At 41.9% G+C, this 27,341-nt stretch overlaps 1 protein-coding gene across 4 annotated transcripts in view; it reads right to left on the reverse strand.

The window, feature by feature from the left end:
* LOC124281674 (A-kinase anchor protein 9-like) overlaps positions 1-27,341 on the reverse strand; it is a 146,936-nt gene that overhangs the window by 66,587 nt on the left and 53,008 nt on the right. For all 4 annotated transcript variants that reach the window (XM_046717612.1, XM_046717611.1, XM_046717613.1 and 1 more), the window contains 8 exons: positions 8,209-8,325; positions 7,895-8,014; positions 7,108-7,273; positions 6,686-6,756; positions 6,137-6,236; positions 5,384-5,596; positions 2,829-4,223; positions 2,262-2,365 (listed from right to left, as the gene is read on the reverse strand). In XM_046717612.1, the coding sequence (XP_046573568.1) occupies positions 2,262-2,365; positions 2,829-4,223; positions 5,384-5,596; positions 6,137-6,236; positions 6,686-6,756; positions 7,108-7,273; positions 7,895-8,014; positions 8,209-8,325 (2,286 nt within the window). The remainder of the gene's footprint in view (positions 1-2,261; positions 2,366-2,828; positions 4,224-5,383; positions 5,597-6,136; positions 6,237-6,685; positions 6,757-7,107; positions 7,274-7,894; positions 8,015-8,208; positions 8,326-27,341) is intronic.

The raw sequence follows: 27,341 nt of genomic DNA on the forward strand, positions 1-27,341 counted from the left end.
TATAAAACCTCCACATACATGAATGTCAACTTGATAACCTATACCGGTTTTCACACTGAGTAATGTCATCCCAGGTCACCGAGACATAAAGACACTTCGTTCTTCGTCTCCCCCATGGTGTCGTGATACAATTACACCACACAACAGTTTCGGTAATGACTAACACTGATTACAGTCGTCTTCAAGTGAGTCTTCCATTTACCTTCCATGTGACTGACACTTGGAATTATGGGAAATCAATGACGCGAGGCCAGACTTGGATCGGGTGATAAGTCACCGATAGGCACTGAAGTTAACAAGTTTGTATTTCACAGTTTATGTGAAGATCAGGTTTCTGGCATACAGTAGACATAATCGTGTTATAGCCTTTCTGTTCGCTTCTGTACGGGTGTGAAGATAAGTTTGACTTCAGACAGCAGTAACACTGTTTGTTGTCATTGGTTGTTTAAAGCCGCACTCACAATAGTCGAGACACGTGAGCATGGTCTGTGAACAATCAGGTCTACATGGTCTGTAAACAATCAGGTCTACATGGTCTGTAAACAATCAGGTCTACATGGTCTGTAAACAATTAGGTCTACATGGTCTGTAAACAATCAGGTCTACATGGTCTGTAAACAATTAGGTCTACATGAGCATGGTCTGTAAACAATCAGGTCTACATGGTCTGTAAACAATCAGGTCTACATGGTCTGTAAACAATTAGGTTTACATGGTCTGTAAACAATCAGGTCTACATGACCTGTAAACAATCAGGTCTACATCACCTGTAAACAATCAGGTCTACATGGTCTGTAAACAATTAGGTTTACATGGTCTGTAAACAATCAGGTCTGCATGACCTGTAAACAATTAGGTCTACATGAGCATGGTCTGTAAACAATCAGGTCTACATGGTCTGTAAATAATTAGGTTTACATGGTCTGTAAACAATCAGGTCTACATGACCTGTAAACAATCAGGTCTACATGAGCATGGTCTGTAAACAATCAGGTCTACATGGTCTGTAAACAATCAGGTTTACATGGTCTGTAAACAATCAGGTCTACATCACCTGTAAACAATCAGGTCTACATGAGCATGATCTGTCAACAGTCAGGTCTACATGGTCTGTAAACAATCAGGTCTACATGAGCATGGTCTGTAAACAATCAGGTCTACATGAGCATGATCTGTCAACAGTCAGGTCTACAGCACCTGTAAACAATCAGGTCTACATGAGCATGATCTGTCAACAGTCAGGTCTACATGACCTGTAAACAATCAGGTCTACATGAGCATGGTCTGTAAACAATCAGGTCTATGTGAGCATGGTCTGTAAACAATCAGGTCTACATCAGGTTTGAACCAGTGACAGATAGTATGCACACACACCTACACAGGTACACAGCCAACCAAGGAGTAGGGCCTCACTGTCACCGCTAGAAGGACAAACACAGGTTGCTGCAGGTCTGGCATTTAGTTATCACTAGCGGTCATAAAGTCAGAAAGTCAGAAAGTCAGAAAGTGAGAGTGAAATTCTGTAATAATATCCACCAATATGACAAGAAATGCGAGTGAATGTTGTTTTAGGCCACAGCTGGCAATATTCAAACAGAAGCCAACGAGAATCAAATGTAAGCTTTCAGCAACACCTGGACAAGTCTATCTACCCCTTAACTCTGTAGAACCAACCCCAGGATCCCCTCAAATCGGTCGGCAAAGACGCTATCTGGTAACCACTCTCCTACCCAGAGTTTAATGCCGACATTTGTCACATGTTACAAAGTCAAATCAAGATCTAGAAACACAGTTGATGTATAAATATGTATTGTCATGCTCCTCACAATCCGAGTTCCAGTAGAAAATCTATATAACTATACAAAACAACATGGTCAGTGCACCACAAAACTTGCACTAGACCAGTCTCTTTTGATTTCCGAAATATCACATATGTTTAAAGTCTGGTCTTGTGCCATGCAAATTAGCATGAGGCAGTAGTATGGAGGCTATGTACCCTACTATCTGTTATCTGACTGTGGCACTGAGAACGAGCTACACAACTATCTGTTCTCTGACTGTGGCACTGAGAATGAGCTACACAACTATCTGTTCTCTGACTGTTGGTCTGTGAGCGAGCTACACAACTATCTGTTCTCTGACTGTGGCACTGAGAATGAGCTACACAACTATCTGTTCTCTGACTGTGGGTCTGTGAGCGAGCTACACAACTATCTGTTCTCTGACTGTTGGTCTATGAGCGAGCTACACAACTGACTCACCCTCTCTGACTCCAGCGTCTCGGTGAACTCCTGCTGCATCAGCTGCTTGGACAGCTCGAGCTGCTGGTCGTACTTCTCCTTCAGCAGCTCCTCGTCATCCATATCTACAACAGCCAGTCAAAGAGTGATGATTTACTGCACAGTCAGCAGAATACGCACATCACAACAACTTGACAGTCAGTCAGCTCTTGGACAGGCAAACGAGTGATTGACAGAACGAGCAACAATCCACATCAGGGTATCATAAGAGGGAGGGACTTTAACACGAACAGTACTTCTGTTGACATCAGCTGGACATTCAAGGAAACCCAAAGTGATATAGACTGTTAATGTTTACTAATTTATTAATACCAACCGGCATGGGTGTAGTAGATAAACCTAGAAATATATGAGGGTGAATCTGAGATTTGAACAGGTGTGGTAAACATCAGCCTGGTCAACCACTATCTCCGCCTAACTCATCGGCTTCAAAAACAAGAACTGAGCACAAGGAACATGATCAGCCTCGACATCTACAAATGGTCAAATTTAATTTGGCTAAACATACAAGTGCAAACTATCACTCACCGGAAACAAGTTTGTCATTTCTTTCCCTTTCCTCGTCCAACTGTGACTGTAGATTCTCCATGTCCTGATGATGCTTCTTGGAAAGTTCATCTCGCTCAGATCGTAATTTATCTAACTCCGCCTCCAAAGATCTAATCCTTGATTCAAGCTGTACCTTAACATCAGCTGTAGCTTCACTCACATCAGGAACAGCATCAACAACATCCTCAGCAACATCCACAGTAACAGTTGTGGCGGCACTTGATATACCTTCCGAGGAACTCAAATCACTTTCACATGTCTCCACTGGGGTCGTCTGCTGAACCATTGCCTCAACAGTAGTTACCTCCCTTGACACTATATCATCACTCACTTGTTGATTAAATTCCAAGTTCTTCATGTTTTCTTCGTGTATTGTTTGTAATTCCGCAGCTTGCCGTTTAAGTTCAATTTCAAGCTGAACTTTGAACTCTGACTGTAGAGTTTCAATTTCCACTTTGTTGTCGTGTTCAAGGTCATGTCGAAGTGACTCCAGCTCCTGTTTGTGTGAGTGTTCCAGCTCCTCCAGCCTGGTGATGAGCTCGTGCTTGTCCTGGGAGTAATCCACACTACTGGAGTCATCACTCCTGATATCCTTCTCTTGCAACTCATTCAAATACTTCTCCTTTTCATCCTCAATGTTTTGAAGCATTTTCTCCTTTTCTGCAACAACAACCTCCAGATCCTCGATAACTTTCTCCTTGTCGGAAACAACAGTCTTGATGTCCTCAACATCCTTCTCTCGATCAGACACAACACGCTGAAGCTCCAACACAGTCTTCTCTTTATCAGACACAACACGCTGAAGCTCCAACACAGTCTTCTCTTTATCAGACACAACACTCTGAAGCTCCAAAACCGTATTCACTTTTTCTGAAAGCTCAGAATTCAAATCACTAATTCTCTTTTCTTGTTCATTTAACTGATCTTTCAAAAGTTTCACTTCCTCAGCTGAATCTCTTGATCTTATTTTCTCCTCCTCAAGCAATTTTTCTAAGTCACTGATCTTGACATCCCGTTCTTGAACCAGTCTCTCCAGATCTGAGAGTCTTGAATCAGACTTCGTGGACCCACGAGGTGATTCAGTAGCAGACGACTCATCGCTATCAGTAATGACAGTCAACATGGTTGTACGCTGCACGTACGCTCGCTCTTTAGCAAGTTTCTCAAACTCTCTTGAATCGGACAAGTTTTCAGAATCTCTATCAGTGCTGGCTAACATATTGCTGAGCTGCATTTCATACTTAGTCCTCAAATCAGTGATTTCATCGGAGTATGTTTTCTCTATATCTTGCACATGTTTCTCATAATACATCCGCAAGTTTTCAAGCTCTTTGGTTTGTTCTTCTTGAGTTCGAATCTTTTCCTTGTCGGCCTCTACAGATAGAAACAGTGAGTGAACAAGCAAGTGAACAACAATGTCACAGTCACAAATAACTGAGTGTGGACCAGACAAACCAGTGGTTGATATCAGGAGTAACACCCCACCATGACAGGTCACTGAGTGTGGACCAGACAAACCTGTGGTTGATATCATGAGTAACACACCACCATGACAGGTCACTGAGTCTGGACCAGACAAACCAGTGGCTGATATCATGAGTAACATCCCACCATGACAGGTCACTGAGTGTGGACCAGACAAACCAGTGGTTGATATCATGAGTAACACACCACCAAGACAGGTCACTGAGTGTGGACCAGACAAACCAGTGGTTGATATCATGAGTAACACCCCACCATGACAGGTCACTGAGTGTGGACCAGACGGACACGTGGTTGATATCATGAGTAACACCCCACCATGACAGGTCACTGAGTGTGGACCAGACAAACCAGTGGTTGATATCATGAGTAACACACCACCATGACAGGTCACTGAGTGTGGACCAGACAAACCAGTGGCTGATATCATGAGTAACATCCCACCATGACAGGTCACTGAGTCTGGACCAGACAAACCAGTGGTTGATATCATGAGTAACATCCCACCATGACAGGTCACTGAGTGTAAACTCTTTAACAATGCACAATAATATTGCGAAAAATATATTTTTACATCCTTTGATTTCATGACGTATTAATAAACCATCTAAATTAAAGCATTTATAATTATTTAACAGAGATCATTAATTACCTAACATTACTTTCACCAAGACCCACTGCCTCAAGGTAATATTTCTAGCACTATGCAGTATTTCAATCAACACTACACTAAACAATACCAGCACAACATGTTTTCCTGCATATTTACTAAAAGAAAGTCTTGTTATTTCTGTATCTTTTAACATGAAATCAACACATTCTCAACTAACAGACTGACAAGAGAGCGGAAAGAAGGCTGAGATTTTTCACTCAAATATCTCCCCTGTATCCATGACAACAATATGGCGGCAACTGAGTATACTAATGTTGACACTGACTTCAATGAATAGAAAACAAGGTGTTTTGTACAATCACTGCTTTAAGTAACACCTTTATCATCGTATACTGCAATACAAGATTTTGGCCAACACACAGCCCCCAATATTACACACCTGTAGTCAGTGCTAGTTTCTCCTGGAATGTTCGGACTTGGTCTTCATACTGTGCCTGCAGCGTCTCCATCTCACGCTGCAACAACGCCACCTGCTCTGACTGTGATGTGACACCTTGTGTCCGTGACTGCAACATCGTCTCATACTCTGACAACATCTGACTCCTCAGCTGTGAGATCTCTTCTCGCTGACTCTCAAGAAGGTTTCGGATTGCTGAAGAAAGTCAAAGGGAGATAACTCAAGGTAAGAGGCCAAGAAACAGACTGTTTTAGATAGTTAGAATACAGTTATAAGAATAAATGTGTTTCTTTCAATTTGATATTGCTCAGAAATCAAGTTTAGAGTTCAACTGCTGTCAAACAGCAAGCAATCAACACGTTAACCCTGGAAGATCAGGGGTAGAACTGCTCTTCAGACACACATGCTCAGAGGTGACTCGCGTGACAGGGTGTCAGGCCAACTGGTTTGATGATGCCTATCATTGTATCCTAATCGCTTAGAAATATGGTTATGGTCCAGACTTAGATGTTCACATACTGTCATCGTACAACTGGAGTGGAACACAACAAATAAACAAAATATGTATTAAATGTATCCAATTAAAGCAGAATTTTACAGCATGTTCAAGTGAGTGAGTGAGTGAGTTCAGTTTTACGCCGCACTCAGCAATATTCCAGCTATATGGCGGCGGTCTGTAAACAGCATGTTCGAAATCATGCAGTCTGACATGTTGTTTCTGTACACTGAAGTTACCTTCTGAAGTGCTGGGGATGCTAAGGTCACTTGGGTCACCACCAGGGGGCGTGTCCTCAAGGTCACGGAGTACCTGCAGTTCCAACTGCTCGTTGATCCTCTGGAGGACAAAAAACTGAGTCAAACTATTATCTTCAAATATTATTGTCTTCGATCTATAGTGATCATTATCCTGGACACATTGATCACCTTAGCTGAGTTTTGAGAACACACCTTATACTATCAACGATGTAACAAGCTGTCACAACATTTCTGGACATCCAAGTTTCCAGCATCTGAAACTACCTTCTGGCAAAACTGCAAAAACTATAAATGTGTGGATCTATTTTATCACCACTTAACTGCTGCTATAATCAACCGGGGTTTGACTGCTATGCACATTTACACCCAAAGAAATATCAATAGAAACTCGATTACTCCAAATTAATCAACAATGTCATCACAACAGGTCACAAAGTTAGCTGTTAAAGAAGTAAATGCAGGTTGCGTAGAACAGAATTATTCCAGAATGACTTTACATCCGAGGTCTGACACATGAATCACACTCACCTGAAGCAGCTGTTCATATCTGTGAGTGAGTCTCTCATCCACTGGCCCCAACCCTGACATAGCACCTGGGGCTGGACACAGAGACACTGGGTATATTATATGCTACAGACAGTTGCTACATTACATTCATCCTTAAACATCAATACATTGGTGGTGTGATTTTGTTTATCATTCTCTCCAAATCCTCCTTAATCCATGAACACATATGGCTGCATGAGGTGTGGTTGTCTAATCATATTTACCTCATGGTTCTCAAATGACACTGAGCATTAACTAAACACTGTCTGACAGGAACACTGGTTCTGGGCAGTCTGTTGCCTCTCTTCCACTGGAACCTGGCTATTTCACGTTGCCTGAAGACAGGCTTTTGGTAAAGACAAATGAACTCATGAGGAGATGTTAGACATCACGACAACACGTACCCGTCTCTGAGTGACTGGTCAGTCGATCTTTGGTAAGTGTTTGATGTAGATGGGCAATGTGGGCAGCGTGCTCCGCCTCCAGCTTTGACCGAACCAGGTTCAGCTGACTCGTGTGGATCTGCTCCATTGCCACCTTCATCCCTTTCACCTGCAGCTCCACTTCATCCTGGAGAACAGGGGACACAGGGATATGGTGAGGCATGGTGGGTAGGTGGGTCAGTGGGTGAACAGATGAGAGGGATGGTGGGTGAGTTGGTCAGTGGATAGTGGGTCAGTCGATGGTGGGTCAGTGGATGGTGGGTCAGTGGGTGAGTTGGTCAGTGGATAGTGGGTCAGTCAATGGTGGGTCAGTGGATGGTGGGTCAGTGGATGGTGGGTCAGTGGGTGGTGGGTCAGTGGATGGTGGGTCAGTGGATGGTGGGTCAGTGGATGGTGGGTCAGTGGATGGTGGGTCAGTGGATGATGGGTCAGTGGTTGAGAAGGGTGACAGGTAGATTAGTGGGTCAGTTGCTGTTGTTTCATGGTACTGGATCAGGCAAACCACGGGCTGACATCATACACAATGATCAACAGATCAGGATGTTATGAATGAGTGTTTAAAGCCGACTTCAATAGTGCATATTTAATCTCCAAATCCTCATCCTCATCAGACAGGGGAGTTGCAGGTCTTTGGGGGAAGAAATGAGGATCAAAATCAGTCAGAATTTCCGATCAATGAATATAACATGACATAGCCTGATTTTGATATAAAATGAAACAACAGAAGATGGCTGAAGCAGTTACTGACCCGGTTCTCGTGTTTGGCCTGTTGGATCTGTTGGTGAGTGAGCTCGGAGATCTGTGTCAACACGGTATCCAACAAGACCGCCTTCTCCTCCGCCAACTCTTCTCGCAACCGGGCAACACTCTGTGCCAACATTTGCAAATATCGTCATATTTTCAAATAATTGTCTCATTGCCTCGTCATAATTAAAATATGTAATTGCTCTTTTGGCTGGACACAGGAAGAAAGCACAAAGAAAAAACCTTCTGTGTTTCATAAGAGATTAAATAGGAGACTGTGGCTCTACTCCACACAGTGACACCATCAACACTTGTTACCTGTTGGTGTTGTTCCTGTAGCTGCAAGTGTTGCTGGGAGTTGCGGTCCCGCTCTGCATCCAGTTCACCTTGTAAAGCCGCCATCTGAGATTCATGCTGGACCCGTAGTGACTCCAGCTGGAACAGAACACCAGTTTATTACACTTTTCACATGTAGGTTACCTCCCCATCCCTTCTACACATGCCATCCACTGAAATGGTAGCTGTCACCAACAATACCTTTGTGCATGTCCATGAACACAGTAGAGATGTTCTCTAGAGCTGATCTGGCTTACACTGCATGTGCTAGTATTGGTGTCTACCTGCAGTCAATCAATACGTGTCAGTATCCTTCAACTCCGTAACTTATCCCACCTCAATGGTGTCCCACCAGACACAACACGTCGGTAATATAGTCTGTACATGTAGAAGCTCATCATTATCACAGTAAATCATCCCACCTCAACGGTGCCCCACCAGACACAACATGTCAGTAATTTAGTCTGTACATCTAGAAGCTCATCATTATCACAGTAAATCATCCCACCTCAACGGTGCCCCACCAGACATAACTCGTCGGTAATATAGTCTGTACATCTAGAAGCTCATCATTGTCACAGCAACTTATCCCACCTCAACGGTGCCCCACCAGACATAACTCGTCGGTAATATAGTCTGTACATCTAGAAGCTCATCATTGTCACAGCAACTTATCCCACCTCAACGGTGCCCCACAAGGCATAACACGTCGGTAATATAGTCTGTATATCTAGAAGCTCATCATTGTCACAGTAAATCATCCCACCTCAACGGTGCCCCACCAGACATAACTCGTCGGTAATATAGTGTGTACATCTAGAAGCTAACATTATCACAGTAAATCATCCCACCTCAACGGTGCCCCACCAGACATAACTCGTCGGTAATATAGTGTGTACATCTAGAAGCTCATCATTGTCACAGTAACTTATCCCACCTCAACGGTGTCCCACAAGACATAACTCGTCGGTAATATAGTGTGTACATCTAGAAGCTCATCATTGTCACAGTAACTTATCCCACCTCAACGGTGCCCCACCAGACCTCCGGTTCATGATATGAAACTATGACATGTAGCTAACTACTTCTGGTGTGAAAGGATCAGAGATCCACCCATGTCAAACCCAGCTGTAGTTTCAAGTTTGTTGTAAAAATATATACTATATTTCATCATTTATTTCATCTCAAGATAGTAAAATAAGAGTTTGGAAAGAAGAAATAGATAAGGAAAGATTATAAAACAGGAAAGATAAAAACAATTATCACTGAAAACTACAGGCTATCTACCTAAAGTTCAAGGTCACTAGTTGAATAGGTGCATGCCGCAATGATTTCCACCATATTAAGTTTATCTGTTCTCTGCTGACCTTGAAACTATGGCAACCCATATTTATCAAATCAGGCTGTTTAAGAAGACATTATTATCTCTTGCTGGAACACATTAAACAACGATCCTTCAGTGAACAGCTTAACACTGCAGCCATCTTATTGTGAAACTGTGACGGGTACATACAAACCCATGTGGGAAACAAACCCGGACCTATAACTGCCAGAAAGGACACGATGTATGTTTAAAGCCACAACATCAAGTAAAATAGTTAAACAACTAGTTTGTCCAGACAAGGCTCAACAGTGCATCACCTGACTCACATCTAATATAACAACCAACATAGAGCTATGATACCAGGAGATTTAAGCCAGATCATTTCTACAACACTTATTAGGGCACAGATCCTTCTGAGAAGCCTTATATTTCAATTTCTATAGGTCTACAAGGCCCCCCAAAACTATTACAGATGTATGACAAAACAAATAAATGACATTTGAGTAAATATTTTGGGCAGATTCTATTTTACGATTAGGTGAAAATCAAAGTTACAATTACTGCTGTTTGTCAAATATGTCAGTAATACATTCTACTGACTGAAGAAACAAATCAATTATCTTTCAGTGTCTTGCCAGGTAAAACATCATCATAATTGTTGTCGTTCATCAGTAGCAGAAGTCAGAGTTTCTTTCATTCACCACATTGAATTATAGGCCAAACTGTAAGAAATCCTACTACTTAAAACACAAGCCTCTATAAAGTCACTGCCAGCTGATGTAATGGGGTCTCTACAGGAAGCTGTTGTTTTGTAGGGCGTTGTTTCCTGCCGGACAGGAAGTCGATATCAATATTACTGATGCCATGTATCAGTGTAACACTGCAGCAATCTCACACCACAGTAATACACGTCGCTTTCTTACGTTCATTGTTACTATTTATAACACACAGGCTGGTTGTTGATATCACAATTACTGTTACTGCACATATTACATGAATATATATTGCATATAATCATCTTTGTCTTATTGTTATCATTACTATTTCCAACATTATCGTTTACATATAATTTTCAATTATTTGATATCTACATATTGCACTATATGATTATCTACCATTCATTAATTAACAATATTTTCCTTGAATATGAAGCATATTGTATGTGGTACATCAAAAGACTTCCATAACTAAAATTATTTAGGTAAGTTCACATACACAAGAAATATCAACCGATCATACACAGTTAATATCAACAACATGTCAACATGTATTATTTTCCATGCAGAAGAACAAAAAAATCTAAAATGAAAACATCTCTATGACAGCTGCCATTCAAGGAACAATCACACAAACTGTACTGAGGCCAACCACGGTAATATTTCTGGTGCCATGTGTACAGGTATTGTGGGGGTGTTTCTGTAGATTTGGGTGCCGTTGTGTTGATAGTGTTGAGAGAGTGTGTGTGTGTGTGTGTGTGTGTGTGTGTGTGTGTGTGTGTGTGTGTGTGTGAGAGAGTACAGGCCCCCCTTCCTCACTGCAGCCAGACAGCTGCTATGTACATGCAACCTGCCAATCAAATAGTGTGTCGGACCACTGTGGTTCCCAGATATACATGCAATGTACATGAAGGTAATCTCAGTGCCATACCGTGGCTTGGTGGTCTCAGGTATGCAATCAATACGTGATTCTACCTGGACAAACCACACACTTCTTCAACCATTTCACCCACTGTTTCTTTGTTGGGCATAATTAGGCACATATTTCAAAGGCATCCTCCATAACTGACAACATAAAATATATCTTTCTTGTACGTCTGAAAAATCAGGCCCCATTACCTGCATGTGACATGTTTAAATAACACGTTCCACTCAGTCTCCCGCTCAACTTGAAATACATGCTTGAATGGCCGACCTCAGTGACGTTTCCAAACAAACCCCTTTATAACGCGGTCCCATTCGTCACAGCTATTACACCACTCAACACACACAGTCAGGATCAGACAAGCTTTTAACTTGCAGGGTGATATCTCTGTATTCCTTTCAGCACATCAAGATAAGAATCTCCACATGTCAGACAGGATACTAATATTGGCGTTATAATGAGGTATTGTCAATAGTCGCTACTGGAGATCTAGATTAGGAAGGATCTAATTTGCAGCCAACTAAATAATTCAGGTGTAGTCCGTTTTCTCCCAGGTAAGGCGGCAGTGTGTGGTATTGCAAGGTATGTCTATTATATTACCTAATTAAACTGGATGCTGTAACACAACTTCCTCCTCACAACTGGCATACATAACAAAATATTTCAATATACACGAGACTTTCTGACAATGATTATAGAATATCATACAGAAATTATTATGAACCGAAATGAAGACATGTTTACATTGAAATTAATATCTTTTATGAATACACTTGATGACTGAAAATCCAAATGAAATGAAACTTTCATTTCTCCACAGCTGAGTTGGTCAGTAGCATGGTAGCTGAGTTGGTCAGTAGCATGGTAGCTGAGTTGGTCAGTAGCATGGTAGCTGAGTTGGTCAGTAGCATGGTAGCTGAGTTGGTCAGTAGCATGGTAGCTGAGTTGGTCAGTAGCATGGTAGCTGAGTTGGTCAGTAGCATGGTGGCTGAGTTGGTCAGCATGGTGGCTGAGCTGGTCAGTAGCATGGTAGCTGGAGCTGGTCAGCAGTAGCATGGGTGAGCTGAGTTGGTGCAGCATGGTGGCTGAGTTGGTCAGTAGCATGGTAGCTGAGTTGGTGAGCTGAGTTGGTCAGTAGCATGGTAGCTGAGTTGGTCAGTAGCATGGTGGCTGAGTTGGTCAGTAGCATGGTAGCTGAGTTGGTCAGTAGCATGGTAGCTGAGTTGGTCAGTAGCATGGTAGCTGAGTTGGTCAGTAGCATGGTGGCTCAGTGGTTCAAGTTTCTGCTTGCTGGAGACCAGGGTTTGAATCCCTACATGGGTCAAAGGTGTGAAGTCAGTTTCTGGTGCCCCCAGTGATATTGTTGGAATTTTTTTTTAAATTGCTTACAACCAGATTCAGATGTTATAAACTCGCTCCCAAACATGAGTTCCGTTGTCGGACCATATTGTATATAGGTTCAAGTACATCCAGGTTCTAGTACATCCAGGTTCTAGTACATCCAGGTTCTAAGTGCCCTCACATCAATCATGACCCAACATACACTGAGTGTCATGTCACATGTTCAGCTTATGCCCGTCAGGTCTCAAACCAAAGCAGTAGTGAAAGAAGAAGAAAGGTAATGTTCAGATAGGTGAGGTGAAATTGGGTTTTTACGTCGTGCTTGAGAATATTTCGCTCATATGACGACGTGCATGCGTGTGTATGTGTATGTGTGGCTGCTTGTACTAGCCCAGACTGAAGCTGGTTTTATAGTGCTAGCTCACTGAGATACCATGCTGCAGTGAAGCATGAATACCCCACTCAGACACATTATACTGACTCCGAGCCGACCAGTCTTTGTTGTACCCATTAATGCCGAGCGCCAGGCAGGGACCAACAAGTACCATATTTTAACGTCTTTTGGTATGATGCGGTCGGGGATCGAACCCGCTACCTTCCGCTCTCCGGATGTTCAGATAGGACTCAGACAGAAGAGAAATTAGGTGTTTCCTTACATGAGAATGGCAATATACTTACTTCAACCTTGACTTGATTACAGTATAAACGTTACACATATGAAGCCAATGTTACCTCTGTAATATCTAAACACTCACAAAACATCATGATTTGGCTTTTTCATTTCAGAAAAACATGTCATAAACTGTTTATTGAGAAAACTTCAAAAGTAATTTGAGAAACAACTATAGACAAGTAAACTTCAAACAACTATAACTTGCATCAATGCCCGCCGAAGATATGACATGTCAGTGGATTATCCCACCTAAATAATTTGTGGTTTCTATCAAAACTAGCAAAGTTACAAAACTGTTTGTCTAAAATAAACTACCAAGTTGGACTTATTGCAGTCTGTTCAGGCCTGATCGCCACACAGTGTTTATAGGTTTGTCTGTTTCACTACTCTTCTATAATTGTTTAAATCATGTTAGCAAAATCTATGTTGCTATACAACTAAAAACTACCGTACATCGAGGCACTATTATAAAGAAATACATATACCTTTTGTTCAGAAGCCTCCACGACCAGCCCCTCTGGTATCCAGCGCACAAACACTCCTTCATTTTGACTCAATGAAATTGACAATAATCCATCCATTGTCAATATGGGAAGTACATTTCACATCATCGACAGTCACAGACCAACAAAACTTGTCATGCCGACACACACCACTGCTGGTCCTAGGCAGGGACCCCAAATGTTGCGTTTGGGGCTTGGTTGGAGTAGCATAGTGAACAATCAATTATTGATCTGCGGACTAATCAATAAATCGTGGCCCCTGAACTGTATCAGTCTCAAGTCAATCAGTTCAACAGTTCTGATACTGAAACTGACCATGGAAGGAAGTTTGTCAACCGCTGGAGAAAAGTGACATCAAAAGTAACAGGGTAAAGCTTTCTCCAAGTCTTCACATGTAAATCCAGATATGTTGGCCAGTTGTATCAACAGGTCGCTCTAAATAAACACTACAGCAAATGTAAATGACGTCAGTTACATGAAACCAGGCTAAATCTTCCAAGCAACATGTGGTTGGGAGTCATTTCCTGGTAAATCACTGCAAATTTTACACACTGATTAAAGATGGGCATGACATCCGTCACTACTGACTTTATAGGGGGTGCACTGAGTACCTGCAACCTTGCTTCTATACAACATGGCTTCCCCACGATATGGTTTCCCTAAAAGCACTGATTCTCTACAACCTTGCTTCTCTAAGACATGGCTTCAATCTCCAAAATAAGGACTAAGGCTGATGCTGGTACGAAGACTTTCTCTCCAAACAAGGATTATTAATATGTCAGTATAAATACACCCAAACTATTTAGACTATAATCAACAATTCCATTACATGTAGGAAGAAATATCAATGGGTTCTTTCAAAATATCTCATCAATTTCTTGTGAATGACAGAGAATATGATATTAAAACATATACATCTGCCTATTTAGGCCGTAACCTATTATCACCCATCAATTACAGCAGAGATATCCACTTTTAATATCTCATCAATTCTGGTGAATGACAGAGAACATATATTGCCAATAAATATACATTTGATTATTAAGGCCATAGTCAGTCATTAATTACATTGCATCTATGCAGAGATGTCCACGTGTTTTTTACAAAACTTGCCAACTTCCTGTAAATGACAGCCCAGCTGATGAGAGGGAAGATCATATTTCTTTACAAGATCATTAGTTATAATTTCCTTCCATGACACTGAAGACTGAGAGTTTCCTGCCACATGAGGTCTATGCTATTTATAAACCACAAATACCAGTATTTCAAGATATTATGCAACTGAAAAACTCAAGAATCAGTCCTCGATATGCCACTTCCTACTTGAGCCAAAAAACACGGGGCAGAAATTCTGACTGTCCAAACTTCAAATCAATAAAATAAACACCTTCGGTAATTTCATAAGTGTCAGACATAATTTGATAAAAACAATGACAATAGATAAATATTATTTACTATATTGTAACATAACTTGTTGGAGCTGATATATCACACAGTCATACCACGATATGGAGGAAGGGGTGCAGATTTCCCATTTCTAAAATATGTCCTCATCTTTAACAAAACCATTTGAATTTCATAGACACCAGAATCAGTACCCGCATCCCTGTTACAGGACTTCTGTCGATAACGTTCAAATCACACAAACGCCAAACATGGTCTCCGAGAATAATGCACATTGCACCCACTCCGTGAATCTTGGTTGACCACAGCGTTGGTCTGAGACACTGCCCAGTCATAACCTCCTGGTCACTGGACACCAACAGCCTTGTTGACCATTCCACGTAATAATGTGTCTATGTTGTATGTGGGGATTATTGATTTGGCTAGACCGGAACTCTTCACTTGAATGAGGTAGAAAATGTAGGATGCGTGCGTACTCACAAAAACTTGCCAATCAATATTTTTGACTCAGGAGGTGCCGTAACACCAATTCCCCCAAAGTCCCTCTTCGACAAATTGAGATTTATGAAAATGATTACATCTTTCTTCATCGCAAGTTTCAGAACTTGTAAACTAAATTGATAATCTGAATTCTTCACTTAAGTCATGACAGATATTGATTTTTCATAATTTTTTAAACGCTGCGACCAATGTGTCACAGAAGGAGGAGGTTGCCGTCTTCTTGAAGAAGGAATATTATTGGATGAGTCCCGAGGCAAGCAATGTCAGTGTTAGAGAGGTCAAGTGTTAGAGAGGTCAAGTGTGCATCAGTGATGCACCATGTACCTCCAGACAACTACTCCACACTAGAGAAACTGGATCCATACAAGACACTGATCTGGTCACATTCATCGTCGCAACACACAGAACAGGTCAAAGTGACATTGCTTCAAAATTCTTATAAAAGAATTTTCAAGAATTTCAAACACTTTTAAGTTTTAAAACTTGATGGAAATTACTCTAAGCAATCAAATTTCTTACAAACCAGAAGTTCTCATGAGGCGAATAAATCATAATAATAATACTTTTCAATGCGACAGTTTTAGAACCTTGAAACCAACTACTGAAATCAACAACATTAATGTCTGAGAATTTCAAAATGATTTCACTATGGATTTCTGAAGATGACAATTTAAGGTGTGAAACCACATGACAATGTCCAGAGTTATATAAAAAAAGACAATGTGAACCAATAATTTCCTCCTCTCACAGAAACTCTGAAAGGTCAAGGTCAATACTCTGATTCACATATGCAGGAACTTGATGTCAAATCAAGTAACAGATCAGTATTTGTTTCTGCAACAATCGAAGCTCACACCCAAACTACACAAAACATGTCATCATCATCCATAATATTTTCAAAGTAAAATGAATCCAAACAATGAATTTTTCAAAGTTCCAAAGTCTTCTGTGTCAGTCGTATGTAATACTCCTCGGGGTTCTGGTCACCTGCTGACCACTGACCACTGACCACCTGTTGACAACATGTGTCTGAGATCTGTGGTATACAATACCAGTGCTTATTCAATGGCAGCAATGGCACCAATGAGCAAAGAACTCCACAATCCACATCCTGAACAGCAAATACCAACAAGAACGGCCATGTTATATCATCTCTGCTCCATGGAATCCTTATTAAATATTCAGCAAATTAGCAGTAGTGGGCTACCTTGGTCTCTGAAGTCAAAACAACAGAACAGGTGGGATTTAATTAAGGCAGAACTCAACCTGCACATCTCTCGATGTGCTGACAGCAACACGCCAATCTTTACCCAGTAAGTGTCCTGAATCATGGATGTGTGGGAATATTCAGATCAAGGTACATCTCCATCTGCCAGGACCAGATCTGACATATTCTGACACAGTCTTCGTCAGAAACAACTGAGTACATGCTAACTATTTTGTCATCATACGATCTGTGTACTGAGTTAATGACATGACAACATTTCTAGCTGAAGTTTGAGGGGTATCAAACCTGAATTTTGGACTAATGCTTAGCTTGAATATGTATAATTTTGATAGAAACAAACAATTATTTTTTAATTGAAAACCAGCCCCAGTGTGAAGAGAGATCCAGGCCTGAACCTGAGGAGATCAAGACTAGCTTCGTTAAGGGCCTTAGCATTTCAGAAAGGGCTGTACAGAAGGGAAAATAATGTGGTTCAGGGACTGAGACAGACTACTAGGATTTCTGCATAATGAACAAACACTTTAACCATGAGGCTATTCTACCTCTGTACACAGCCACCGGACCGGGCACCGGTCCTAAATGTCTTCATGTCACGGCTGTTATCAAGGCATCACCATGTGAGCCCCTAACACGTAACGCTGACAGACCCTGATGTAACTGTTGTACTGTTAGAAGTGACATCAAACCCTAATGCTGGTTGGTCAGTTCAAGGCATCACCATGTGAGCCCCTAACACGTAATGCTGACAGACCCTGATGTAACTGTTATACTGTTAGAAGTGATATCAAACCCTGGTCAGTCAGTTCAAACATCCTGTCCAGCATGCTGGTCAGTCCCTACACATCTGGTACACTGGGACTCCCGGTGGGACCACACAACGCTGGAGGCTAGTTAATCATCTCTGTGTTCATTAATATTCCATCTACACACCTGTCCATACAGTTACAGTAATTACCCACAATCCCTACCAGCACAGTAGAGGGGTCACAGGTAGATTTGTCGAAGAATAAATCCTCATTTTTCTGATCATCCTTTTTCATGACATAGCTGCTTTAAGATTTTCAAAGATATAAAACTGCATTCAGTCAATCAATGCTTTAGGAAACCAAAGACCCAGTGTGGAGAGGCAGGAGGCTGACACTAAACTCTTTGAGTGTCTAACTTGAGGTGCCTCAAGACCACAGCCGGCATCTGGTATACCTTGGTCTTGTATACCCAGGTGACTACATTAAATACAGTGTATATTTTACATAAACTCATGAAAATGATGCCAAGACCCAAACATCAACTGGTTCCATGACTGGTGCTTACACAAAAGAATGGTCCCACACTGGACCAGGTCCAGTTACACCCACGCATGCAGGAGGTCACTCATTACAAATGTATTAATCTTAAATTTGTTTTGACGGAAGGTATGAACAACATACTGCTGTGGTAATGTTCAAATACCAACACGAGTACTTTACTTCACAAACATCCAGCTATTTGCTATTTATTTCCAAGGCCACAAGGATCAGTGAATGCCGTGTTTATTATCACCCAATCACAGCCTACGGCAAAATGTCTACTGCTTGTAACGTACAGTAGGGAGACAGGACAACACTCCTGGCCATGTCAGCATTAGCCTCCCAGACCCCACAGAATAAACACGAGTCCTACAGCAGTCTAGCATCACTTGTATGTCTAGATTGCTTTAGCTCCAGAAATTAAAAATTGTTCTGTGACCAATTTGTGTAGTAGGTCAAAGCTTTTTTTAATTTTTGTTTAATAAGATGTTTATTTCTGGGACTAAATATCAGTCTCTGTCAGTATGAACCACATCATCATCATCATCATCATCATGAGACATACATACAAAGAATTTGTAAACATGCAGAACACTACTGCTTCCAACAACCTGGCTCTGTTTTATACATTTTTCTCCCTGAATATATGGATGAGTATCAGCTGACTTAATGACGAAAGAAATGATTCTGGACCAAACTGACTGATGATTTACTGAATTAGATCTTGTAACTATATGAAGGAAAAAGATTTTGTTTACAAGAACAAACACCCAGAACATAACAATAGACTTCCAGCCTAAGATAGAAACAATGAGGTGATTTACCGCCATATTTAGCCCCAACTGGCACCACAAGCACCACGTCCTAGGGAACAATGGGTGGTGTAATTACCAACTCTAGCTTCTCATGACGTCATGAGGTGACATGGCCAGAAGCATGACATGTTCATTACAGGAGCATGTGTTTTGTGGTCCCCAGGGTATGTTGACATATGACCAACAAACAAGTTACTGATGCAGGATGATATAGCCGACAGGTGTGGTGGTGAGACCTGCCAGGGCGGATGGTGGGTGGGTGGGTGAGTGAGTGAGTGAGTGAGTGAGTGAGTGAGTGAGTGAGTGAGTGAGTGAGTGAGTGAGTGAGTGAGTGAGTGAGTGAGTGAGTGAGTGAGTGAGTGAGTGAGTGAGTGAGTGAGTGAGTGAGTGAGTGAGTGAGTGAGTGAGTGAGGGAGGGAGGGAGTGAGTGAGTGAGGAGTGAGTGAGGGAGTGAGTGAGGGAGTGAGTTCAGTATGGAGACGAACACTTTCACTGTTAGTTTATCTCTGCAAAGAGAGCTGTGTTGGATGTTCACCTGACCCCGACAATATACTTTCTTTTCTATCAGATAAACATATTTTTAACTTACATAATACCTTTATAAAGGAAATTAACCTTTACTGTGCTAATCCAAGCTGTCAACCTTTGCATCTGGGAAACTCACTACAGTATGAACAAAAAGAACACCACATGGTCTTACATAATCTCAAAACTTATTCTCCGCTGGGAAAATGTTCTGAAGGTTTGATTGTCAATGATAAGTTCAAGTAAAAAGAAAGATTTATATTTCAAGCATTTCATCATAAGACTATTTCCTCATTCAATGCAAGACAAATATACAATTCAAACCTTGTTCGATTTCTAAAATATTTTGCATTTTACATGAAAACATATTCTGCTACATACCAAAATATTTCTCTGCATTGATATATTTATAACACAACCACCCCAAACAGATGACTTATCAAGCTAATGACAGGAGATGTATTGCACCTTGTCCAAACACAAGCACTCCACCTACCCTCAACCCAGGTTCAAACTGAAACAAGCCCAACATTCTCATAATGACAGGCAACACCTGACCTTTGACCCCAATAGCTGCAATCCACAGCCATACATAAGTCAAGTCAAGTCAGTCAGCGCCGACTGTGAAATGTGCATTGATCTTGTCAGTGATATGCCTTGATTAAAATGTACATTGACAGGCTGAGAGTGACATGTTTAGACGTGACAGACCAGGTATGCTCTGGGCATTATATGTTTGTATTGATAAACATGGCACCAACTTCTTGAACAATGACAGCACACACTAACATATAGACTAATGCTTAGTCTCTGAATATATATCATTTTGATAGTAACAAACAAGCCCATTAAATTGAAAAGGAGCCCCAGGGAGACCAGAGATTCAGATCTGAGGAAATCTAGACTTGCTTTATGTAGGGCTTTAGCACTGCAGAGAGGGCTTGGTAGTAGGGAAAATAATGTGGTTCAGGGACTGAGAGACAGACTAACTAACATATGGCCCTTGAATGACATCATCTCCCAGCCCTTGTCTCCCAGCTAGCTACCTCCACTGCGGTATGGCCCCTGAATGACATCATCTCCCAGCCCTTGTCTCCCAGATAGCTACCTCCACTGCGGTATGGCCCCTGAATGACATCATCTCCCAGCCCTTGTCTCCCAGCTAGCTACCTCCACTGCGGTATGGCCCCTGAATGACATCATCTACCAGCCCTTGTCTCCCAGCTAGCTACCTCCACTGCGGTATGGCCCCTGAATGACATCATCTACCAGCCCTTGTCTCCCAGATAGCTACCTCCACTGCGGTATGGCCCCTGAATGACATCATCTACCAGCCCTTGTCTCCCAGCTAGCTATCTCCACTGCGGTATGGCCCCTGAATGACATTATCTACCAGCCCTTGTCTCCCAGCTAGCTACCTCCACTGCGGTATGGCCCCTGAATGACATCATCTACCAGCCCTTGTCTCCCAGATAGCTACCTCCACTGCGGTATGGCCCCTGAATGACATCATCTACCAGCCCTTGTCTCCCAGCTAGCTACCTCCACTGCGGTATGGCCCCTGAATGACATCATCTACCAGCCCTTGTCTCCCAGATAGCTACCTCCACTGCGGTATGGCCCCTGAATGACATCATCTACCAGCCCTTGTCTCCCAGCTAGCTACCTCCACTGACATCATCTACCAGTATGGCCCCTGAATGACATCATCTACCAGCCCTTGTCTCCCAGCTAGCTACCTCCACTGCATGTATGGCCCCTGAATGACATCATCTCCCAGCCCTTGTCTCCCAGATAGCTACAGCCCCTCCCACTGCTATGTATGGCCCTGAATGACATCATCTCCCAGCCCTTGTCTCCCAGCTAGCTACCTCCACTCATGTGTATGGCCCCTGAATGACATCATCTCCCAGCCCTTGTCTCCCAGCTAGCTAGCCTCCACTGCGGTATGGCCCCTGAATGACATCATCTCCCAGCCCTTGTCTCCCAGCTAGCTACCTCCACTGCGGTATGGCCCCTGAATGACATCATCTCCCAGCCCTTGTCTCCCAGCTAGCTACCTCCACTGCTCTTGGTATGGCCCCTGAATGACATCATCTCCCAGCCCTTGTCTCCCAGCTAGCTACCTCCACTTGGTATGGCCCTGAATGACATCATCTCCCAGCCCTTGTCTCCCAGCTAGCTACCTCCACTGCTCCTGGTATGGCCCTGAATGACATCATCTCCCAGCCCAGCCCTTGTCTCCCAGATAGCTACCTCCCACTGGTATGGCCCCTGAATGACATCATCTCCCAGCCCTTGTCTCCCAGATAGCTACCTCCACTAAGTCTGGTATGGCCCCTGAATGACATCATCTACCAGCCCTTGTCTCCCAGCTAGCTACCTCCACTGCATGTATGGCCCTGAATGACATCATCTACCAGCCCTTGTCTCCCAGCTAGCTACCTCCACTGCTGGTATAGCCCTGAATGACATCATCTACCAGCCCTTGTCTCCCAGCTAGCTACCTCCTCCACTGTATGTATGGCCCCTGAATGACATCATCTACCAGCCCTTGTCTCCCAGCTAGCTACCTCCACTGCGGTATGGCCCCTGAATGACATCATCTCCCAGCCCTTGTCTCCCAGCTAGCTACCTCCACTGTGGTATGGCCCCTGAATGACATCATCTCCCAGCCCTTGTCTCCCAGCTAGCTACCTCCACTGCGGTATGGCCCCTGAATGACATCATCTCCCAGCCCTTGTCTCCCAGCTAGCTACCTCCACTGCGGTATGGCCCCTGAATGACATCATCTCCCAGCCCTTGTCTCCCAGCTAGCTACCTCCACTGCGGTATGGCCCCTGAATGACATCATCTACCAGCCCTTGTCTCCCAGCTAGCTACCTCCACTGTGTGTTTACAGTTAGGTTTACTGTACTGATCCCACCGATGTATGACGAAACACAGCCGGTGTGTCGGTGACAAGCTGGATGTGTTCATTCATGAGTTTCACAACATAGATTACACACAAAATTATAGCTTTCTGCATGTGTAGACATAAAAAGATTCAATACAGACCTGCAAATAATCAGTGTATTGCTAAATATCAATGAAATTCTAAGTATCAATGTAAGAGGATCCTGTCATGAATAAGGGATGTAACTCTAGATCCTAAGATGTAGCATGGAGTGGAAGAACCTGAGATCAGTCAACTACTCAAACAACCAAACCACATTAACATCCTACATTTCCCATATTCTCCTTTTCTTGTAGCGTTACTTCACTGCTATCTGAGTTACTGTACCCTGCCGAGGACCATATCAAGACCAGTAACGATGTCCATTCCGGACAATCATGAAACACAGTCGGTAATTCACAAATCTACTTAATTGTTCCATGTGCAATCAGTTGACAATAACCAAGGCCTAGATTTTCGAAGCTCTCTTAGAGCTAAGATAGTCGTAAGTCCTATTCATTAACATTAACTTACGACTATCTTAGCGTTAAGAAAGCTTTGAAAATCTAGGCCCAGATTGCCTCGTAAATGTAAGCAGTTCTGGTCTTACTGTTTGCCTCTATTAACAACAGGGCATTTACGTCACTCTTCCTGGTAAGATCATAATACTTATTATGATTACATCTTGATATTACTGGGGCAGATAAGCCTCACTATCCAATCCACTTGTTGGCCTCCTGAGACAGGTATGTAGATCAATACTAAAGTACTGTCAGAAATAGAAAAAAACTGGGTTTTTCACATTTCTATCTACAATTGATGTAGTTCATATGTGAAAGTGTGAAATATCTGTTAAACTAAGTTCGGCCTAACTACAGTCTCAGTGGTAGGTAGGTAGGACATGTAAAAAATAGACTTCACTGAGGAGAGATTAGTGCGGAAATGTACTGTGTACAAGCAGGCTAACACAGACCTCTGTACCTCTGCATGGTGTGTCATCTGTATGTACAAATTACATCTGTCACCTGTCTATCATGAGTATTGCAACATTTTTCCTAATTTTTCAGCTTGTCCCAGTAGGACGCACAAAGCTCAACAGTTTTCAACAGTTTTCAGCTGTTACCAGTATTTCTGTGGGCCATGTTATTAACTGATAACTGTGCAAATCAAAACATGCAAATAACTTAAACTGACAATAGTTTTTATCCAAAGAGGTAAAAAATCAAAAATTGTTTGGTATTTTTCTTACAGGTCTGTAATTACAAACATTCATGATCAATCATAAGACAACCTGACATTTATTTAGTTATGAGTGAGTTTCTACTTCGTGTTTCAGGTCAGGTGATGCCAGTTAAACAATAGTGGAGAGTGATGCAGGTGTAGAGACATTTACCTGTTGGTGACACCCCTGCCCTCAGCATTGTTCTGGCAAACTAACAAACATAATCATAACAGCTGTAGGCATCAGTAGGATCGTGTAAACAGCAACAAACAACAGTAGATGCTCTGTCTGAAGTATCTCAACAGACATGTGACACTGAAATGCAGGTGATGTCAACTACACCTAGTCATGGTCTGTCGTGCACATACAACCTTGAGTCTGGCAATGTGATATAAACATCCATATTACACCCAGTATCATGAAATATACACCTGTCCCATGCTGTAAGCTAGTATCCCCCCCTGGAGCTGTACGACAAATGACAGTTGTCAACATCAACCCTGGTTGCTACATGTGTACACAGTCATCACTCACAAGCCTGTCCAGCAATCAATGAAAGCAGTGATGTCACGGCAACAACAAATTAAACTGCATCAAAACACTTACATTACAGAAATACGACCAAAACCCTGTGTAATGACTCCAGAGGCGAAAGTGTCCAAGCATGCTACCGCATGCTGGCTAACTGAGGAGGTCGACGCCAGGTAGGTGTGGAATAAGTAAAGTGGATAACAGATTGATCTCTCCCTCTCAACGCTTCAATGACCTCAATCACACAGACCTGGGACGAACAGTTTCTTTGATTGGGGCTAGTCAATAACACTTAGTAGCCCTAACTGTGGATATCTCATTGCATTAAGATTTATTTCTTTTATTGGTCTACAGCTGATCCAACTTGTGAATGCTGTATATACATGGTCAGGGCCAGTCAGTAATTTACAGCAGCCATTAAAATGGATAGTGATCAGGAACACTGTGTGAGTGAGGCAACTTTGATTGTATCTTTCAAACACATACAGGTCAACTAAACTGTAAGCATTAGAGAAAGCAACTGTATGTGGTTAAAAAAGTTTTACTGTGATCTACACTGAAATGAACAGTGCAACAAATCTCATCATTAAAATAAGTTCCATAACATGTCCAACGAACACAAATGATTATTTATATTAGACACTAGGGCTGCGCAATATAACCGGTTTACCGGTATTTACCGGTTCAGACATGAAAACGATACGTATTGCGATACGCTGATCGAAAACCGGTATTTTGACATGCATTCGGAAAACTTCGTAACAGTCGGAAATCTTCGGATATTTCCGTTTATTGAATTGTTCTTTTCCCTGTTTCATTAGTGCCAAATGTTACTTACATTTTTATTTTGTCATGATTAAAAGTTTTTATAAAAGGTTAATCAGTCATAGTGATTTTGTTGTGTTTTTGCTTTATTATCAAGCATTAACTCGATTATAAGTAGTTTTTGTTAAAAAAATAATCCTTGCAATATATTGCAATACATATCGCAATATATGCTGCCGCATCGCAATATATCGCAATATGAAAATTCTCTGCAATACCCACCCCTATTAGACACATCCCCATATGTCCCCCGTAAACCCCAATATTATTTTAGATGTAGATGATATAAGATTACAAAGACAAAGAAATGTTTAAACAACTGTGCCATCAATCCAAACCTTGAATGACTGAACCTCCACCAGGCTGTGAAACTATCGTATGGGCCACCTCATCTCACTTACATTGTTACAGTAACTTCTGCTACTACTGTAACCATGGTAACACAAATCAAACACAATTCGATCACAATAAGCTCAAGTGCAAACACAAGCAGGTTAAATGAAGGGTATTTCCATCCAATCTTGGTGTGCCGGTAGACCACAAACATGGGAACTTTGTGTTACGTGAGGTGTGTTTGGCGGCCACAACCTCACAATGACATGGTGTGGGTACATTACTCACAGACGTCTTCACAATACCCAGTCCACTGTGAGGCTGTTGGAGGCTTTCTCCACACACAGGATTAGTTGTACGACAAATAGCTTCTATTTAGTACGGATCAAACCCAAGCCTCATACACTGCTTGTTACTCAACTCTGCATGTCCTCATCACATGTGACACATTGATTGTATATGATTTGAAATGTACGACATGTCACTGTTTACAGTATACACCACAAACAGAACCCTGGGAATAAAGAACTCTTCTTGATACTGGACATTCATACATGACACTTCACCAGTACCCGTTCATCTCACATACATCCAAACTATAACATACATCAAACCAGATCAAACCAAACCAGCAGAACATTTAATGTTTCGGAAAAGGGAAATAACTCTTTCCATGATCATTCCCAGAATGCATTAGTCAATCATGTCATCCATCTCACATTTGTTTCCTTTCATAGTCAATATTATTTTTTATCACTTTACTATAAAATATTTGCACAATTTAATTCCTCTCTAAAGTATCGCTGCAGAGATACGAGGGTGTCAACCAAGTATCAGTTGTTGCGGACACTGTGAAAGAGGAGGGTGGCACGGAGCCGATGTAGTTTCTGGACAGTTAACACATCAATACGGCAAGGCCACTAATATCAACTGGAGCTTTGCAGATTAATTGACATAATCTAAGAATCAATCACAATTTCTCCTGATACAATTTCTCCACTACAAACACTTGCGCCACTGTTACCCACTGTAAATCTGTCCTAAACATCATGCTGTGCAAATCACACACCTGAGGGGGCCAATTATAATCTGCCCATTAGATACACAGGAGTCCGTGTCCATCACATATTTCATTGATTAGCCATTGAACTCCCATTAAAAATTACACACAAACAAAGGCCTAAAAGAAATACTGGCATATAATAACAGTCTTGTCGGAGTTGAACAACTTGACAAAGAGGGGGTATCAATTCAAACCATACATAGATCTGACAGTAATGAAGAAACTTCGTCTAAATGTTGATGAAACTGTAACATTTTTTGACAATAGTAACAACACAAATATAAACCAAATCTTTGAAGAGCATTTAGATATGGAATGCATAAGAAAAGCAAGATTTATGTTTTGAGAAGAATTCAGAAAACAACAAGGAAACATGACTTTGGGTCCACAAAACAGTACCTAGCCTATTTTGATTTGGCAGGAAACTAGAAACATATTTTGTACAGTCTTAATTGCCAGCTATCAAACTTCCCTAGCAACTGAACACATGGAAGGCATGAGACACTGTCTTGAATATACCAAGAAATCTGCAAGGTGTGCAGGTACTGAGTATGCAGTATCGATACTGTCACAATACTGTCACATCTGTTGTAATAGTATGTTTGAACAACAGCGATACTACTGCAAAAGTTGTAAAATCCCAACCAGTCACATGACATAAACAAGCACCTGTATCAAACCTAACATAGGTATACATACAGGCATAGCAAACTTAAACACGTTACCTGAGTTAATGATTAGGTTCAATGTACATCCCATCATAATGAGAAAGTGAACTACCTTCCAGTTACAATGGTAACTTGTTGAACAAATCCTCACCACCCAGATAAATCAGAAACGTCAACCCAGCCTATCATAGCTGCAGACCTCTCGTCAATTTCTCCATTTAACCTATCACCATGAAGTGTGACTGTTGTCAATCAGGAATCTATTGCAAACAATCTTCAGCCATTTCCCCATTGTGA

This window comes from Haliotis rubra, unplaced genomic scaffold, assembly GCF_003918875.1.
Source record: "Haliotis rubra isolate DU_JTF1 unplaced genomic scaffold, ASM391887v1 Scf288, whole genome shotgun sequence".
Classification (NCBI taxonomy): domain Eukaryota; kingdom Metazoa; phylum Mollusca; class Gastropoda; order Lepetellida; family Haliotidae; genus Haliotis; species Haliotis rubra.